This window comes from Clupea harengus, chromosome 9 (assembly GCF_900700415.2).
Source record: "Clupea harengus chromosome 9, Ch_v2.0.2, whole genome shotgun sequence".
Lineage (NCBI taxonomy): Eukaryota > Metazoa > Chordata > Actinopteri > Clupeiformes > Clupeidae > Clupea > Clupea harengus.
In genome coordinates, this window is record NC_045160.1 from 4,042,980 (window position 1) to 4,061,556 (window position 18,577).

The 18,577-nt window shown below is 42.0% G+C and overlaps 1 protein-coding gene across 2 annotated transcripts; it reads right to left on the minus strand.

Annotated features, from left to right (window-relative positions):
- Window positions 1–274: 274 nt before the first annotated feature.
- LOC105909271 lies at window positions 275–18,057 on the minus strand. 2 transcript variants are annotated; one of them, XM_031573110.2, is made up of 9 exons: window positions 17,569–18,057; window positions 17,030–17,052; window positions 16,714–16,757; window positions 15,483–15,688; window positions 3,585–3,708; window positions 2,577–2,852; window positions 1,611–1,742; window positions 1,425–1,458; window positions 275–1,221 (listed from the first exon to the last, which is right to left on the minus strand). In XM_031573110.2, the coding sequence occupies exons 1-9, from the start codon at window positions 17,593–17,595 to the stop codon at window positions 1,197–1,199; spliced, it is 891 nt and encodes a 296-aa protein (XP_031428970.1). In that variant the 5' UTR covers window positions 17,596–18,057; the 3' UTR covers window positions 275–1,196. The 2 variants fall into 2 exon arrangements, with proteins under 2 accessions (XP_031428970.1, XP_031428971.1); XM_031573111.2 differs by lacking the exons at window positions 275–1,221; window positions 1,425–1,458; window positions 1,611–1,742; window positions 2,577–2,852; window positions 3,585–3,708 and adding an exon at window positions 14,076–14,627 and having other exon boundaries at window positions 15,359–15,688; window positions 17,569–17,916.
- Between the last annotated feature and the right edge of the window lie 520 nt (window positions 18,058–18,577).

The window sequence follows — 18,577 nt, forward strand, 5'->3', positions numbered from 1 at the left end:
TAGTGGTTTACAACTGCAAAATGATTTTTTTAGTCCCTGCAAGCACTGTGCAAGCACACTTCTCATTTCCTTTAGCAGTTGAATAAGTATATATTTTAGTCTTAATAAAGTATAAGAGAAATAGAGACTTCATCGATAGACATAAGCAACAAAGATTGATGAAACATTCCTGGCATACACTACTTGCATATCTATGTCTGTGGAATGTTTTCATGCATGAATACAACGTGAATAGAAAAGATGTTTTCACATACAAATTTGATCTCACAAAAACTTAGAAGAAATAATTTAATGTAATTAAATAATAACATCTCTTTGTATAAAAATATAGAATGGAAGTCAGAACCTAAAGAAGGGTCAACAAATGTCCACTGAGAACTTAAATTCTTAAATTCTTGAACAAAAGGAACATTTCATGTTCAACATTTTTTCTTTTTTTATAACTCACTGAGTCATATGAAAGCAGCAACAAACAACCATTAATATATTACTTCTTGTTCCAACATATTCAAACGTTCTTAATACAAGAACTCACAGATAAGATATTTCAGAAAGTCTAACAAGAAAATGCGTTGACACTTTATTTGAATAGTCGTCTATAGTCTTGAATAGTCGTCTAATTGATCACTGAACCTCACCTTAACTCCCAGCCCTTAACCCCAACCTTAACCATAAATTGTAGTTAACGGAGTTTCAACAGATAGTTTGTTTATAATCTAAGTATCTGTAGATAATCTATAAGGGACCATCCAAATAAAGTGCAATTTAATACAGTAAGTTACTTAATACACAGTACACAATGCTTTCTTGTTGGTGCATCCACTGGTCTCACATACAGATAGTCATCTACACCTGCAACAAGCTGAGAAACAATATCTTAACCTGACACCTACAATGGCTTCATGTTCATTGGCGACCCCAATCATCAGAGACAAACAGTGTCCCTGTCTTCATCCACAGCACACAGCCTGCATATGCACTGGGAGAAGGGGGAGTGTGTGGGGTGGGGGTGGGGTGCAGCACATGGATCTATCCCCAGAATGCACACCCCCATCTCACCACCAGGGGTCAGCATTTCCAATACTTTTGAGAGTCCAGCGCACAAGGGGAATCACCCTGGACACAGTGGGCGGCAGCTCTCCACCAATCAAACTGGCTCAATTGGAGTGTGGACCGAGGCTCGTCGTCTACTCTTCTTAACTGGGAGGGTCATTGGTGGATCTGAGTCGGAGAGAGAAGCATGGTGGATAAGGTCATCTGATGTTGTATAAGTAATTAGTATAATCAGTCATCGTGAACGGAAGGGGTACATCAATGATTACAAGCTAACGAAAATAAGCTATCAAAATCACTTTGCCTGACCGAAGAGGGGCTTTCCCTAGATTCTTCCCCCGCCCAGGTGTGGTGCGGATCATTGAACTTACCGCAATGGCACAACAACCGCAAGCTCCAGTTCCCCTGCATGACAAAAGAAAAAAAAATATTTTAGTGTCGGAGTCTCGATGACTCACAGCGACGAGACCGCCACAAAAACAATCACATGGTTACAACAAACAACAACAGAACTGGTTTGATAGATTAGTCAGGCGAGTGCTTCTCTGTTGACTTACCATCAGAGCGTCTGGTAGGGCAAACCCTCTTCAGGATACCCACAAGACAGCCCACAGACATGCCAGCCACTAACACAGCCACAACAGCTATCGCAATTATCACACTAGGAGGGAAGGGGGATGACTGTGTACCTGTGTCAGAACAGGAAAACAAAATTAAGAAGGAAAACAATTAAAATTACAAAAAATGGTAAAGTACTACTTTGGTGTGCTTTGTAAGAATAATTTGTTCTACAATTTGAACTATTATTACGCTTCATGGAAAGACTTGGTAAATAGAAAGGATTTGGAAAGAAACACAGCTTTCCCAGTTTCCCAGTTTTCCCAGTTCTGCAGACCTGACGGTCAGTCAGGTCGGCAGAAAAGATCATTGGTGCCAACCTGCCCACCATCCAGGACCTGTACACCTCCAGAGTCAGGAAACGGGCAGGAAAAATCACTGCAGACCCCTCACACCCCGGACACAAATTATTCAAACTCCTCCCCTCTGGTAGACGCTACAGATCACTGTTCGCCAAAACCTCCAGACACAAAAACAGTTTCTTCCCCCTCGCCGTCTCAATACTGAACAACTAACCCACTGTAGCATATATATTTATATTTATATATTTATCCCTGCACTTCTCGCACTCTCCACTTCTTCTTTGCACTACTGTTGCGCAACATTTCACAGCTACTGTATATAGCCATTCCGCCTTGTACATACTTTTTTAAACTCCTTAGTCCATTGCACTGTTGCACTGTTTGTTTGTTTGTATTGTATTGTATTGTATTGTGTTGTATATTTTGTGTAAGCACACTGAGAGTCACTTTACCAAGTCAAATTCCTTGTTTGTGCAAACTTACTTGGCCAATAAAACCTGATTCTGATTCTGATTCTGATATCACCATTCTTCACAACAACAACGGCAAACAACTGTCAATCAAAAAATGGCTGCTCTCTTGATGGACAAGCACGACACTCACAGATGTCGAGCTCCGCTAACGTGGCGTTCCCTACGGCACAAGAGATCCTCAGCGCCCGAGTGCAGTTCAGAGCAATGGTGCTGGTCAGGTTCCACAGGAGGTCCGTCGGATCCTGCAGCGCAGTCTGGTTTACCTCCTGCCAGCCAATGGAGTTGTTCTCACCAAGCACAAACCACTGAACGCCACGTCGAGGAAACCCTCCCCAGGAGGAGCAAGTCACCTCGAGGAGGCCATCATCACGGGAGTATGTCGTCAAGGCTGGCTTTGTGTAAGTGGCTGTGGTAGAGAGACAGAGAGAGAGAGAGAAAGAGAGAGAGAGAAAAAATGGTTGATGATGTTGTAGCTGTAGTTAGCTAGAATGTAAACAGCATTATGTTCATGCTAATCAAGCCCCTTTCAGCTGGAATTATGAGACAACAAGAGATAGAGGAAGGGGGAATGTGTGGGTGTGTGGGGTCATTGGTGGGCAGGTTTGACGTATGTCTCTGTTGCTTTGACATCCGCTTCCCTCAAACGGTGTGTGTGCGACAAGCAGGTTTCATTTCCCTTTTTTATACAGAACAGAGATCTGAACAATAGCTGTACCCCCATACTCCCCTTATTAATGTACATATGTAGGCAAAAACATTAGTACACACACAGTGAACAACACTATAACTATACATCTACACATACACACACATACCGTCATTTAAAGGCATATACACACACACACACACACAAACAAAAGCTTGACACACGGGTCTACAGAAGGGACAAATATGCTCTTATATGAGTTTCCTTATGCACACTTCCCTCTTCAGATACTGACTCAATATCACTGAACACTATTTTAAATGTGTCTGTGAGGTAGGGAGAAAGACTGCTCTAGGTTAGAATGTGCCTCCCCGTATGTTTAAATATATAGTGAGTTTTAAAAGTTTTAAATTGAAAGAGTTTTAAAAGTGTCTGTACAAATGGTAAAGTCTGATTGAGTTCAAATGTAATAAAAAAAATACAAAGCCTCACCCGTCACGTTTAAGTGGTACAACGACTTGATAGTTGAGTCCTCTGAGACCTGATAGCACTTGTAATACATAGTGTCTGACGGCTTCAGATTCCATAGTTCCAGGGTTCCATTGGTTTCATACACCCTGGAGCGGTTCTTAAACTCTTCATTAATGTCCAATGGTCTGTTTGAGATCCCGTTGATGAAGAGGTCCTTTCCATATAGAGTTTCTTGGGTCTTTTCCCCCTGCCAGTACAGGTGCTTAAACGAACCGTCGAGGTCACAGTCCAGCCACACTCTGCCTCCCAGTTCAGCCTGGATCTCTGTGTTCTGGATGGGAACTGGGTCAAAACATCATAAAGTCACAAAGGTCAAGCATAACACTGAGAGATGAAGTGTGTGTTTTTGGCTCTGTGTGTGTGTGTGTGTTTGAGTGTGTGTGTGTGTGTGTGTGTGTGTGTGTGTATGTTGTCAGCTAAGGAATAACTCCCCTAAATAATCTCCTCTACTAAATTTGATCGGCTGTTCTGATCATCACTGTGATACTGCCGAGATCTCTGCCCCAAAACACTAGTGCAACAGTAGTAGTGAGACACCTGCCGGGCACAACATCACTATGCATCTCCACCACCTCAGCAGCAGCTCCTAAGGCTTAACCCCACAAAGTGCAGGCAACCCACAGAGTAAATGACGGCTCCTCTGCAGTCAAGCGCTGTCCTGCCTGACGTAATGGGAATCTGGGCAATTATATTTGCTGATTTAACAGGCTGGTCCAGATTAAGCTCAGCCTGCTCAGAGTAGCTATGTGTTTTTGATGACTGTTTCGAGACAAATAGGGGAAATTCCCATGTATGACTCATACTCAATGTTATCTTTGGTGATAAGAACAGTAAGAGCAGGACAGTACGTATGTGTGTGTGTGTGTGTGTGTGTGTGTGTGTGTGTGTGTGTGTGTGTATTACTATTATTCACTGTGTTTGATTCTGTCTAACAAACACACACACACACACACACAGTATGCATAGCTGATTTGAGCTGTTAGAGTATGGTGGTACCTTCACATCCAAAAGGCCTCAGCAGTGAGAGTATGGCAGCAGACCTGTAGAATATGAGCTCACTTTAAACACAACGTACAATCAAAGTACATTCAAATCAGAATCAAAAATAAAATATCCACACTGCGTCAGCAGCATACAATCCATAGCTATGAACTGTTTACGTAATTCGCATTGTTTCCGCCTGGTCTGACCAGTTATACTTCTACAGATTTGGATACTGTCAATAAATCTAAGGCAAGCATTGATCAGGGAAAAGATAGTGTCTACATTAACATAAGCAATACTTACAGGCCAAGCAGCTGCGCATATATCTGTAAAGGCAATATGAGATGAAGATGTAAAGAAAATATCCCTCACAACAATGACAAAGTCTCCACCGCTTCTAAATTAAGTCATTAGTCCTCACTTGACTCATGTGAGAAACAAGGAAAATCCCATTGACGGGTCCAATGTTACAGAATTTCCTTATTATGTTTCTATGGTTTCGGTCTGCAGACCTGTATTTCCTAATGTCTTGCTCACTTTACGATACAAAAGTAGCCTACTGACTTTCATTAAACAACAGCAACAGTCGTAGCCTATTAAATCACAAAATTCCAGTGGAGCAGACAGGGCACGTGCGGTTTATTTTGACGTGTGATTGATTGGCGAGATAGTATTGAAACATTCACGCCTAAAATTGCCCTGTAAACTTTATTCAGGTTCTTATAACGTGTTTCGGTAAGTTTTCAGTGCTTTTTCATCGATATCGATCATCAGTGCATTACATGAACCTGTGCTGAAATAATGAAACAAATAATGGTAGCGCCCCAAAGAACAGATAAGAGTTAATTACGCTATATCCCAGAGGCTAGCCATACTGCCCAATAAAGCTATGATAATGCCTTTGTTTTTCTGGTTTCATGACTGCATAATACAATTACAGAGAGTAAAACAGAGCAGCGCTTACCTGAATTGTAGCCATCGCTCCTCACATCCTGATAATAAAACCCGTGCTGTTATGTTTAGTACGTTTTAGGGAGAGACGAGAGGTGTGGTTTGATCTGACGTCAGGAGGTATGACGAGTGGAGAATCTTGACGATTTTACAATCCTGCCTATACAGCTCGTAGTTAATTATTCAACTTTCAATCACCCCAGAATGTTTCACTCTGTTCAAGAACAGCATTCTAATAATTGAACCACTGTAGTAAGTAGGTAAATACATATAACTGGCTTCCATCCTTTGTCGTCGTCCCCCCCCCCCCCCCCAAAAAAAATTATGATAACGAAAGTGACGTTTAGCAACTGCTGATTTTGGAGTATCGGTAAAGAAATGTGGGCAACATGTCTGTGCCTCAGAGAAAGAGAGAGAGACCATAGCATAAATAACATGCAGTTTATACATTTTAGTTGTCATTACACTGGCTAATTTTCATGGTGATATTTGGTGGTAGCAGTTTCCTCTTCTGTTTGATATGAGAGTTGGGATTTTTTTAGGGATTTTTTTGTATTCTCAGAAGACACCAGGACTGCCATAGTGAGGCAGAATGTTGTCTAATGAAACCAACTCTACTGTAAGAAATCTCCAACACCAGTTGAATTAGCTGTATTAGGCATGTACATCTTTCCCTGTAACTGACATAATCAGTGGAGGGTGTCTGTCGTATTGTTTATATATCTAGGGCAATAGTAGCAAGATATAGCTTATCAGCTGAACAAATCTAATGTTTTCTCTGTGACCTATGTGTCTAGTGTCTCGTGTGTTTACATTGTTGTTTCCACACATAAGGAATTGGTGTTACACTTGGTGGACCATAACATTGACAATGCCGGTGAGTAGAGCTCACTGATTACCATGACGGTTACCTTCATTTTGGTGAAAGTCAGTAAATAAAAGCACTTCCAGGAAGAGAGAGTGTCTAGCAGCAAGAGACAGGATTTTCCGCCACACCCAAGAGGGCTGACACTGTCTAGTAATTATTTACTTCGCTTTTGCTATCTCACAAGGAGCTGCCAACAAACACCTACATCTCCGAGACATGAATATTGAAATGATCCCATTTATCTGAACACTGCCTTATCTGCTACATCATTAAAACATGAATGTTTATGTATATGCATAGTGTATATGTATGTATATATGTGTGTGTGTGTGTGTGTGTGTGTGTGTGTGTGTGTGTGTGTGTGTATAAACAAGTAAACACGTTGCCCATTTAAGTATTTAGCTATCATTCATTTTATCTCCCTAAAAGGAGGTGTACCGGTCTTCGGGACGCATTGAGACCTGAGTTCATCAGTACATTTAGAGGCAATAATGTAAACCTACACATAACTGCCACAACAATGTTTTTGGCACAAAATAAAAGTTGTTTAGTCTTGAAGTTTTACAGGATACAACCAAGGAAAGTAACGGCATAACCCAGAGGCCAGCAATACATGAGATCCTGAGATACACGAGTCCTGGGCGTGGCGTTAAACTGCACCCGGGCAGATGGAGCTCGTGAGCGTCCATGACACAGCAATGGTCTGAAACCCCGACAAAAAATAAACTGGTCCTCCAGGTTGGAGTCTGGGCTACAGGCCAATCACCTGTTCCAAGAAAAACAAAAATGGTTCCTGAAACCAACTATTCAGAAGTGGCAGCCTTGTGTGCCTCATGGCGTGGAGAGAACCAAAAAAAATGAAAAAATACATGAGATCATATCCCAGAGTGGTGTACTTTTGCACTCTCTCACTCTCCCTGGTGTGGGGAGGAAAAGACTGGACATGTAGAAAATGAAAGTGCTGAGGGTTTCATATAACAACACACACGAGCAGAAAGGCAGCCTAATCTTTTGGCGTTTAGAGGAAATTCCCTCAAATGCTGACAATAAGAAAATGGCCATTCTTTATTTTAGGACTTCATTTTGGTATAGGATATGAAGGCCATGTAAAGCTAAAAAATAAAATCAAAACCTTAAAAAGAGAAGATGTGGAAAAGTAACAAGTAACAAAACAGATTATACAAAGCAAAAAAAAGGGTTGGGCTGTATTGTGTGCATTACACACACACACACACAATATATGGGTGTGTGTGAGTGAGTGTATGTGTGCGATAAAGAACCAGCTCCTAGTTGCAAATATCAGTGAAAGAGTTTATGTAATGCTCAACCTCTTAGCACCCACCACACACACACACACACACACACACACACACACACACACACACACACACACACACACACACACACACACACACACACACACACACACACAAACAATTTACATGAACACATAAAAACATACATATGCATAGGGACTCAAGAGCTACATACAATCACCCTTTCCTAACAAAACTGAATATACTGGAATACAGTTATGCAGTTACACTGTTGTAATCTAAAGTAAGTCGGTCCTGGGACCTCAAACCTTATCTATTCACACATCATGTCTCATCATACTCCCATGACAATACCATTTGTTTATTTGTCACCGAGTAAGGCTGTGTGGATCAGACTCATCTGACTACCAAGTTAACATGCTAATTTCTGTCTTTGTCACATGCTTGGCAGCATAGGAACAGATCATTTTGTGAGTTATGCATCTTTTTATGACTCACATTTCTATGCGTCCTGCTAGCTCTTCACTTACCGCTTGGCTGAAGTTTGACTGAAATTAATCTTGTGAGGAAATATTCAAATTTGTGAATTTGAAATGGGTAACTACGTTGTGATTTTTTGGTCTCTAACCTCACATTTAAGAATCTTTAGAATCAAACTCTGTCATGGATAGTGAAATGCCTTTCTACAGAGACTGACACAAACTGATACAAACAAACACAGAAATATCCACATACACAAACCCCATTACAATGTCACAGCGCCCTTTTGGATCACCTGGTGTTGCATTTCTAGTGGCATTTACCAGTAGAGGGATTCTTGGGAGGTAAAATGACATTAGGAAATTTTGCTTTTCCTTTTAAAGGTCACGACCTGCTTAGAAGTAATTCTAATGTAACCTTCAGCATAGTTTTACTTCCTTCAAAACACGTCATATTAATCAGTACCTCAGGCTGCCTGTTTTTCTGATCATCGTATTACAATTGTGGGTTCCTCTTCTCTTAATAGCAAAACCGATGTTCCAAATTGTGGAACACAAACACATCACCTGTTGTCGGGCACATAAGTTTTTTTTTCCTTCAATTTGTCATGTTCTAAGAGTGACATCTAGTGAGTATTATCTGTCAAGCATGCACCATTCAGCACAAGTGAGGAGAGAGGTAATTCAAATGCTTTAATAATTGATACTTATGGTTTATTGACAAAGTTTCAAAGTAAGGACCAACAGTTTTCACTACAGAAAAGTAAGTAAGTAAATTAATCGTACAGAAAAGATCGTTTGCAGGCATGTCTTTTCAGTCATTTATTGAAGATATGTGAAGTGTGTACGTGTGTGTGCATGGCTTAGTTTGTCATCCAAGGTCACATTTCTTCCCAGACGTCAGCTAAAGCCTTCAGTGGATCTGGTCCTGATGGAGTGTGCACCCAGGCCCGTTCCAGGGCGCATTTGTTCTAGAATGTTCTCTGGGTTAAAGTTAGCATGAACTGCATCTCAGTTCACAGATCTGGCTGTTATTGCTGTGGTTGATGTCCTGGTCACCGTTGCTTGGCTGAGGTGACTGCTCTTGGCTGCTGGAGTCAACTATTGTTAGGGGACAGCTGACTGCAGGCAGCGCAGGCATCCCATTGGCTGTAGGCTGATGGAGGTGTGTCTTCCACGTGGGCTCTACAGCACCACCTAATGGTGATCGAGTTTGAGCAGCTCTCACTGGCTCCAAGCTGCCTCTGTCTCCACCTGCTCTCAGACCGCTGCCAACGTATTTCTGCTCCTCTTCCTTCGCCTGGTGAGAAAGGCAGGAGCTGTTGTTGGCACGGAACTGGACTGCCTAACATCAGTGGCGGAGAAAAGGACATTGAGTAGGCTGCTGACCATCTTGGACAATGACCACCACCCACTACACAGTACTCTTAACGGACAGAGGAGCATATTCAGTGGCAGACTCCTGTCACTGTCATGCTCATTGGACAGGCTGAGGAAGTCCTTTGCCCCCAGGGCAATACAACTTTACAACGCCACGCAGAAGGGGAGGGGGAGGGAGATGGACTTCTCTGCATGAGTCTACCTCAGTCTCCTCTCCTCTTCTCAGCTCATTATTTTCCATCCCACTGTCCATCTTTTTACTGGCTATACTAGCCCATTGCACAGACTGTACTATTTATATCACTTTTCACTATCCTCACACACACAAGCACAAGTACTCTATCTTTGCACTATCCACACAAGCACATGAACACTATCTCTCTGCACTCTTTGCACTACTTTCCTGGTGGACATCAACACTGACACAATCAATGCACACTGTAATATCTGTATAATATCTGTATAATATCTGTATGCACCCCACTCCCTGTGAACATGTTCTCCCTATGTGTATTGTTTTTCTACTGTGATTTGTGTATGTATGTTTGTGAGTTAAGTTAAGTGTATAAGCTACTGGATGACCTAAATTTCCCTCGGGATTAATAAGGTATCCATCTATCTATCTATCTATCCTCTCACTGTGTTCTCTTGTTGCTCCCGCTCAGCACATTTGGCGCCCCCTGCTGTCCACCTCCCGCCAGCACAGTCGGGTCACAGTGCGCAGACAAGTTGTTGATCAGTCTCTTCTCCAGCACCAGTGGACGCACCGGCAGTGCCAGCCGCAGAAGCTTCCAGAAGCATGAACAGGGCCTCCACGAGACGGTGCTGATGGAGAAGGGGAGCAGTTGCATGGTCATGTCACCATGTCACCATGTCTCCATGGCTACTGACATCCTGATACTGAAGCATGAAGTCATGTTTAGGACGCGGGATATGAGAGAGCGGTGGTTTTATTGGAGGTTGCATTTGATCTGTCTGACGCCTGAACACACACTTGATTTGTCTTTAGGTTAGTATAGGTCTATTAGGTTAGTATAATATATATAGTGTATCATATGTTTAGCAGATTGATTTGTATATTTATTTTGTATATTTAGTAGGTTTATTATATGTTTATCATATGTGTAATTTATGTTCAGAGTACTTATATGTTATGTTATGTTATGGTAGGTTGTTGTGCTGTGTCTTGTCTGAAGAATTTCAGTACCCAGTCTGACAGAGAAGAAAGAAGAAAACTATTGAAAATCATATAAGTAAAAATAAAACAATTTAAGGGCATAAAATCAAGTGAAAGATAAAATAACTTCAAAGAATAAAAGTAAGTAATAAAAAAAAAACAATTAAGAGACATAATAAAAATAATGTATTAAATAAATAATAAAAATAATGTTGCTAATTAAAAGCTATGCTAAAAAGAAATGTTTTAAGTCACCATCTATAAATGTCTATAATCTATAAAAGGCTGCTTCCCCAGTTTTATTTTGAGGGGCTTTTGGAATGTTTGACAGAGGACCTGAGTAACTTTAAAATCAATTATAAAAGATGCAGGGAGCCAATGCAGTGTCTCTTAGCGAGAGAGAGAGAGAGAGAGAGAGAGAGAGAATAATAAAAAAACATGCAGTTTTCTACATTTTAGCTGTCGCTACATGGGCTATAAAACTATTTATAGCAAGTTGTCTGTGTGCCTCCTGGCTGGATCGTATGTGTCTGTGTGCCTCCTGGCTGGGTCATATGTGTCTGTGTGCCTCCTGGCTGGATCATATTTGGTGGTAGCACAGTTGATACGAGAGAGTTGGGATTTTTGAAAGATTTTTTTTGCATTCTCAGAAGACACCAGACTGCCCAAAGAGAGAGAGGGAGAGAGAGAGGGGAGAGAGAGAGAGAGAGAGAGAGAGAGAGAGAGAAAGTGAGAGAGAGTGCCCTGCCACCACAGTGAAACACACCTCCCTGACCCTATCAGTCAACATCCTCTCCTCCCAAGCAAGTCACAGTGCAGTGCACATGTATTTTACCACTCATGGTTCTGGTGTGGTCAGCACCTGGCCAAGGCTGAAGCTGAGCAATAGGTTGATACAGGTGTCAAGAGGAGTACACCATACCACCCCAACATGACCTATGTTTGTCTGATGTCAGTTGTGTGTTTGGCCTGTGACAGACTGTAGTGGCATTTTACCCCACCCCACCCAACACAGACACACATACACACACACACGAGATAGACAGAGAGAGAAAGACACACACACAAACACATACAGTCGCAAAGACAAATGTATAACACACACACGCACGGACAATTTCGCAGGATAGAACATGGACCTCAGACTAATGGCAAGGAGAAACAAGGGGAACCAAACACATACAATCACAGTTCTCAGACTCCTCAGAAACACACACCGTTATATGAAGGTGTTATATGAATGGTGGCTCATGAAACCAACACTACTGTATGAGATTTCCAAAACCAGTTCAATTAGCTGAGCAATGATGAATTCAGCTTTCTCTGTAACTGACATAATCAGTGGAGGGTGTCTGTCATATTGTTTATATATCTAGGGCAATAGTAGCAAGATATAGCTTATCAGCTGAAGAAATCTAATGTTTTCTCTGTGACCTATGTGTCTAGTGTCCCGTGTGTTTACATTGTTGTTTCCATACATAAGGAATTGGTGTTACACTTGGTGGACCATAACATTGACAATGCCGGTGAGTTGAGCTCAAGCACTGATTACCATGACGGTTACCCTCATTTTGGTTTAAATCAGTAAATAAAAGATTCTGCTTCTGCTTTTGTCTGGAGTATATTCTCCAATCCACTAGACCGTTCTAGTATAATCATCGTAATTACAAGTACCAATGTAGAATGGGCAGTACTTATGTGTGATGTGCACTGTTTTGCAATGTCACGAGGAATTTGGTTTATATGTCATGGTATATGTTATATCAGATGTCAGATGCTACTGACAGAGATGAACAGGATCTCAAATGTAGGCAACACAGTATGAAGATGTGACGTGGTTCCATGCCGGAGTAAGCCGGAAAGTGTTTCCTCCCATTGGTGCTGTGCATTAAAGGCTAACCCGTGTTTTGACAATTGTAAACACAAATTGCATTCCAGGACAGCTCTTAGGGACCTGCTGGAGCGTTTGCACTCACTGATCCACTGTCGTGCACCTTGATGTGGCATCTTGCTTTCTCTGATGTGTCCGCCACTGGCATCTGAACTGCACATCAGGAGAAGCCGTGGCCCAAGGGCACAGGACAACAACACTTGGTCACTGGGTCTCTCTGTTGTTTTCTAGCAAACCACTGACAGGCACTTCCAGGAAGAGAGGGAAGCGAGAGAGGGAAGTGAGGCAGGGCTAGTGTTTATGGAAAGAGACTGGATTTTCCGCCACATCTCCGGAACGGTAGCCAGCGGGTACTGAGTAAACGTCACACTCTGAAACCTAAAGGGACGTGCTAGGGACAAACGCTTGCACCCATGGTTTTAGCCTCCTTGCCTATATATATTGTTATATATTTATATATATGTCATATTTATATGTTTATGCATATTCCTATGTAAACTAGATTTCCATTTAAGAATTTAGATATCAGCTGTTTTTAAGGTTGGCGAAGGAGCGTGTTAATTTCCATGAACTAATTATAGAAAAATAATGCGTCAATGTCACTATGCACCGAGTGGCGGCAATATTAGGTGGCTATAGTGGCCAGTCTGCGTTGCTATAATGAAGTTCGTATCTCACACCGCTCGCTTTTGAGGTGGAGCTAGCGCCAATGTTTTGGGCTGTATTGGTAATTGATAGCCTGAATCTTAGAATTATTTCTATATATCGCCTCATTTTCATGGTCGAGATGGAGAATATCAGAACTTCAGAAATACTCACGAAAAAACCTATGGAAATCCCCAAAGAACTATAACTGTAAGAATTAATTTTTTTAGATTTTCTTTTTTAATCGCTTTACAGATCTATTGATTTTATCTCCCTAAACAATGATATACATTTCTTCGGGATGCATACAGACCTGAGCTCAAGAGTGAACACAAAATCAATTATATAAACCTACACATAACTGCAAAAAAACATTAAAAGTTAAAAAATAAATAAAAGTTAGGCAACCAAATGTCTGTGTGGACAAATCTTTTTGTCTCTTCAACAAATGTGAACTGTGGAAAAAGAATAGCAAAATATCACATCATTTCTCAGAATTGTATTTTAAGATTTTTGAGCAAGCTCTTGTTTTCTGTAAACTGAGTGACAGAATATAGACGGCCATGATGGCAAGTGCCAACAGAGAAGTGTTTATAAGGGCGGCCCCGCCAGACTCCAAAAGCCCGGTGAAACTCCTTGATGATGATCAACAGCTTTGCAGAGGCATCTTGCTGCCCTGCTGCAGGGGGGAGAACACTGGACTCGACAGTCAAAAAGAAAGTCCTGAGAGTTTCACATAACAGCACTGAGAACAAGCAAGCAGCTAAAAAGACAAATGAAAGTCCCCCAAATACTGATACTACAGAAATAGACATTCTTTATTTAGTACTTCATTTTCGTATAGGATATGAAAGCCACATTAAGGTCAGAAATCCAATCAAAACCACAGAAAGGAAAAATCTTGAAAGGTAAGAAAGGAAAGTGAAACCGTTCAAAAAATCTGTCCTCATTATACGCAATACAAACTAGTTGAAAAGGAAGAGTGGTCCCAGTTTGATATCAACCAAAACCCATTCTTCAAAACAACTGTCAATCAAAAAATGGCTGCTCTCTTGATGGACAAGCACGACACTCACAGATGTCGAGCTCCTCTAACGTGGCCTTCCCTACGGCACAAGAGATCCTCAGCGCCCGAGTGCAGTTCAGAGCAATGGTGCTGGTCAGGTTCCACAGGAAGTCCGTCGGATCCTGCAGCGCAGTTTGTTTTACCTCCTGCCAGCCAATGGCGTTGTTCTCACCAAGCACAAACCACTGAACGCCACGTCGAGGAAACCCTCCCCAGGAGGAGCAAGTCACCTCGAGGAGGCCATCATCACGGGAGTATGTCGTCAAGGCTGGCTTTGTGTAACTGGCTGTGGTAGAGAGACAGAGAGAGAGAGAGAGAGAGAGAGCGAGAGAGAGAAAATGGTTGATGATGTTGTAGCTGTAGTTAGCTAGAATGTAAACAGCATTATGTTCATGCTAATCAAGCCCCTTTCAGCTGGAATTATGAGACAACAAGAGATAGAGGAAGGGGGAATGAGTGGATGTGTGGATGTGTGGGTGTGGGGTCATTGGTGGGCAGGTTTGACGTTGCTTTGACATCCGCTTCCCTCAAAAGGTGTGTGTGATGAGCAGGTTTCATTTCCCTTTTTATACAGGTTGAGAACGGAGATCTGAACAATATCTCCCCTTATAAATGTACACATGTACACACAATCATTAATACACACACAAACACACATACACAGTATACAACAGCACAGCTACATACCTACATAAGGTACACATACAGGCACACATACACACACACACACACACACACACACACACACACACACACACACACACACACAAACAAAAGCTTGACACACGGGTCTACAGAAGGGACAAATATGCTCTTAGATGAGTTTTCTAATGCACACTTCCCTCTTCAGATACTGACTCAATATCACTGAACACTATTTTAAATGTGTGTGAGGTAGGGAGAAAGACGGCTCTAGGTTAGAATGTGCCTCCCCATCTATAGTGAGTTCTAAAAGTTTTAATACAAATGGTAAAGTCTGATTGAGTCCAAATTTCATTTAAAAACACAAAGCCTCACCCGTCACGTTTAAGTGGTACAACGAGTTGATAGTTGAGTCCTCTGAGACCTGAACACACTTGTAATACATAGTGTCTGACGGCTTCAGATTCCATAGTTCCAGGGTTCCATTGGTTTCATACACCCTGGAGCGGTTCTTGAACTCTTCATTAATGTCCAATGGTCTGTTTGGTGTTCTGGAGATCCCATTGATGAAGAGGTCCTCTTCATCTAGAGTTTCTTGGGTCTTTCCCCCCTGCCAGTACAGGAGCGTAAACGAACCCTTGAGGTCACAGTCCAGCCACACTCTGCCTCCCAGTTCAGCCTGGATCTCTGTGTTCTGGATGGGAACTGGGTCAAAACATCATGAAGTCACAAAGGTCAAGCATAACACTGAGAGATGAAGTGTGTGTTTTCGACTCTGTGTGTGTGTTTGAGTGTGTGTGTGTGTGTGTGTGTGTGTGTGTGTGTGTGTGTGTGTGTGTGTGTGTGTGTGTGTGTGTGTGTGTGTGTGTGTGTGTGTGTGTGTGTGTGTGTGTGTGTGTGTGTGTGTGTGTGTGTGTGTGTGTGTGTGTGTGTGTGTGTGTGTGTGTGTGTGTGTGTGTGTGTGTGTGTGCATGTGTGTTTGTGTGTGTGTGCATGTTGTCAGCCAAGGAATAACTCCCCTTAATAATTTCCTCTACTAAATTTGATCGGCTGTTCTGATCCTCACTGTGATACTGCCGAGATCTCTGCCCCACGACACCAGTGCAACAGTAGTAGTGAGACACCTGCCAGGCACAACATCACTATGCATCTCCACCAGCTCAGCAGCAGCTCCTAAGGCTTAACCCCACAAAGTGCAGGCAACCCACAGAGTAAATGACGGCCTCCTCTGCACTGCTTTTGGGAGGGTAAACCTGTGCTTTCTGTTGAGTCAGGCGCTGTCCTGCCTGACGTAATGGGAATCTGGGCAATTATATTTGCTGATTTAACAGGCTGGTCCAGATTAAGCTCTCATGTCTCTCAGTTTCACTGCCAGATGGTATTTAGGCTAAATACGCCTGCTCAAAGTAGTGTTTTTGGTGACTGTATCGAGATCAATGGGGGAATTCCCATATATGACTCATACTCAATGTTATCTTTGGAGATAAGAACAGTGAAAGTAAGGCAGTAAGTGTGTGTGTGTTTGTGTGTGTTTGTGTGTGTGTGTGTGTGTGTGTGTGTGTGTGTGTGTGTGTGTGTGTGTGTGTGTGTGCACGTTTGTAAGAGTGTGTGTATTACTGTTATTCACATGTGTTTGATACTGTCTGACAAACACACACACACACACACACACACACACACACACACACACACAGGCAGAACTGATTTGAGGAGAGCTATTGCTGTTGTACCTTCACACCCAAAAGGCCTCAGCAGTGATAGTATGGCAGCAGACCTGTAGAATATGAGTTCACTTTAAATACACTAAGTACATTCAAATCAGAAATAACACAAGGAGTTAAAATATCCACACTGCCTCTGCGTCAGCAGCACACCATTCATAGCAATGAACTCTGGAATGTATCTTGCACTGTTTACGTAATTCTGCATGGCTTCTGCCTGGTCTGACCGGATTATACTAGTACAAATTTGGATCCTGCCAAGAACTCTAGGGTAAGCAGTGATCAGGGAAAGGATAGTGTCTACATTAACATAAGCAATACTTACAGGACAAGCAGCTGCAAATATATCTGTAAAAGACAATATGAGATGAAGATGTAAAGACAATATTACTCACAGCAATAGAAAAAAGTCGCCGCCGCACGTAGATAAAGTTATCTATCCTCACCTGACTCACGTGAGGTCATATGCTACAGAATTTCCTTTTTATGTTTCTATGGTGTTCGGTCTACAGGCCTGTATTTGCCTCATGTCTATCCTACGTTACGATATAAAAATACTAACTCTCCTATAACAACAACGGTTGTAAAAAAAAAAAAAAACGGTTGTAAAACAGTAGGCTACAGTGCATCAGATTGGCCTTGTGGGTTTTGACGTGTGAATGACATGGTGAAATCAAATTAAAGCCATTGAAACTTTCACCCCTAATTGCCCTATAAAGTTTCTTCAGGTTGCTATAGGCTATAAGTGTTTCGGTGCTTTTGCATCGTGAGTATAGACTGCCCAATAAACGTCTGTTTTCATCCTTTTATTCTACTTTCTGGACCGTATATTAAACTCCCAGAGAATAAAACAGAAACTCTTACCGGGGTTATTGCCATGTCTCCTGACATCCTGATACTGAAGCTTGAAGTTATATTTGGGATTGGTTTTAGGGAGGGATGTTAGAGAGGTGTGTTTTTATTTTTTTTTGAGGTTGCGTTTGATATGTCCGACTAAAGAATATTTATTTAAGTCCTGCCTACCCACACTGGCTACAGCATGCAGTTAATCATTCCATTTCCATAACACCTAAAAAGTTATTAGTTAATGTTTCACTCCGTCCTAAAAGATGATTCTAATAACATTAGATAATTGAACCACATAGTAAGAAATTAAATACATATAACGAGCTTTCATCCTTTGCAACAAGAAACACTTTGTGTCGTGGTGGAAAAAAGTGATATTCGTTACTGTAACTGCTGGTTTTGGAGTAGCCTTCAAGAGAAGTAGGTGGAATAAATCACAAAGAACTGTTGAGAAATGTGGGCAACATGCATGTGCCTTCCATAGAGAGGGAGAGGGAGGGAGAGAGAGAGAGAGCATTTCATTCTCAGAAGACATCAGACTGCCTTGAGAGAGAGAGAGAGAGACCATTTCATTCTCACAAGACACCAGACTGCCTTGCCACCACAGTGAAACACACCTCCCTGACCCTATCAGTCAACATCCTCTCCTCCCAAGCAAGTCACAGTGCAGTGCACATGTATTTTACCACTCATGGTTCTGGTGTGGTCAGCACCTGGCCAAGGCTGAAGCTGAGCAATAGGTTGATACAGGTGTCAAGAGGAGTACACCATACCACCCCAACATGACCTATGTTTGTCTGATGTCAGTTGTGTGTTTGGCCTGTGACAGGCTCTGTTGGTTTTTTATCCGGCCATTTTAAAGAGGATGCTGAGGACCAACCTCGCCCGACACAAACACATATACACACACAGGAGACAGACACACAAACACATATACACACACAGGAGACAGACACACAAACACATATACACACACAGGAGACAGACACACAAACACATATACACTCACAGGAGACAGACACACAAA

Bases quoted from the DNA above. Each gene is read 5' to 3' on its own strand.
- LOC105909271 (XM_031573110.2), bottom strand. From the start codon at position 17,595: ATGTCAGGAGACATGGCAATAACCCCG. The intron at 17,053-17,568 runs GTAAGAGTTTCT...TGTCTTTTACAG, and splicing joins GAGACATGGCAATAACCCCG to ATATATTTGCAGCTGCTTGT. The intron at 16,758-17,029 runs GTAAGTATTGCT...CATATTCTACAG, and splicing joins TATTTGCAGCTGCTTGTCCT to GTCTGCTGCCATACTATCAC.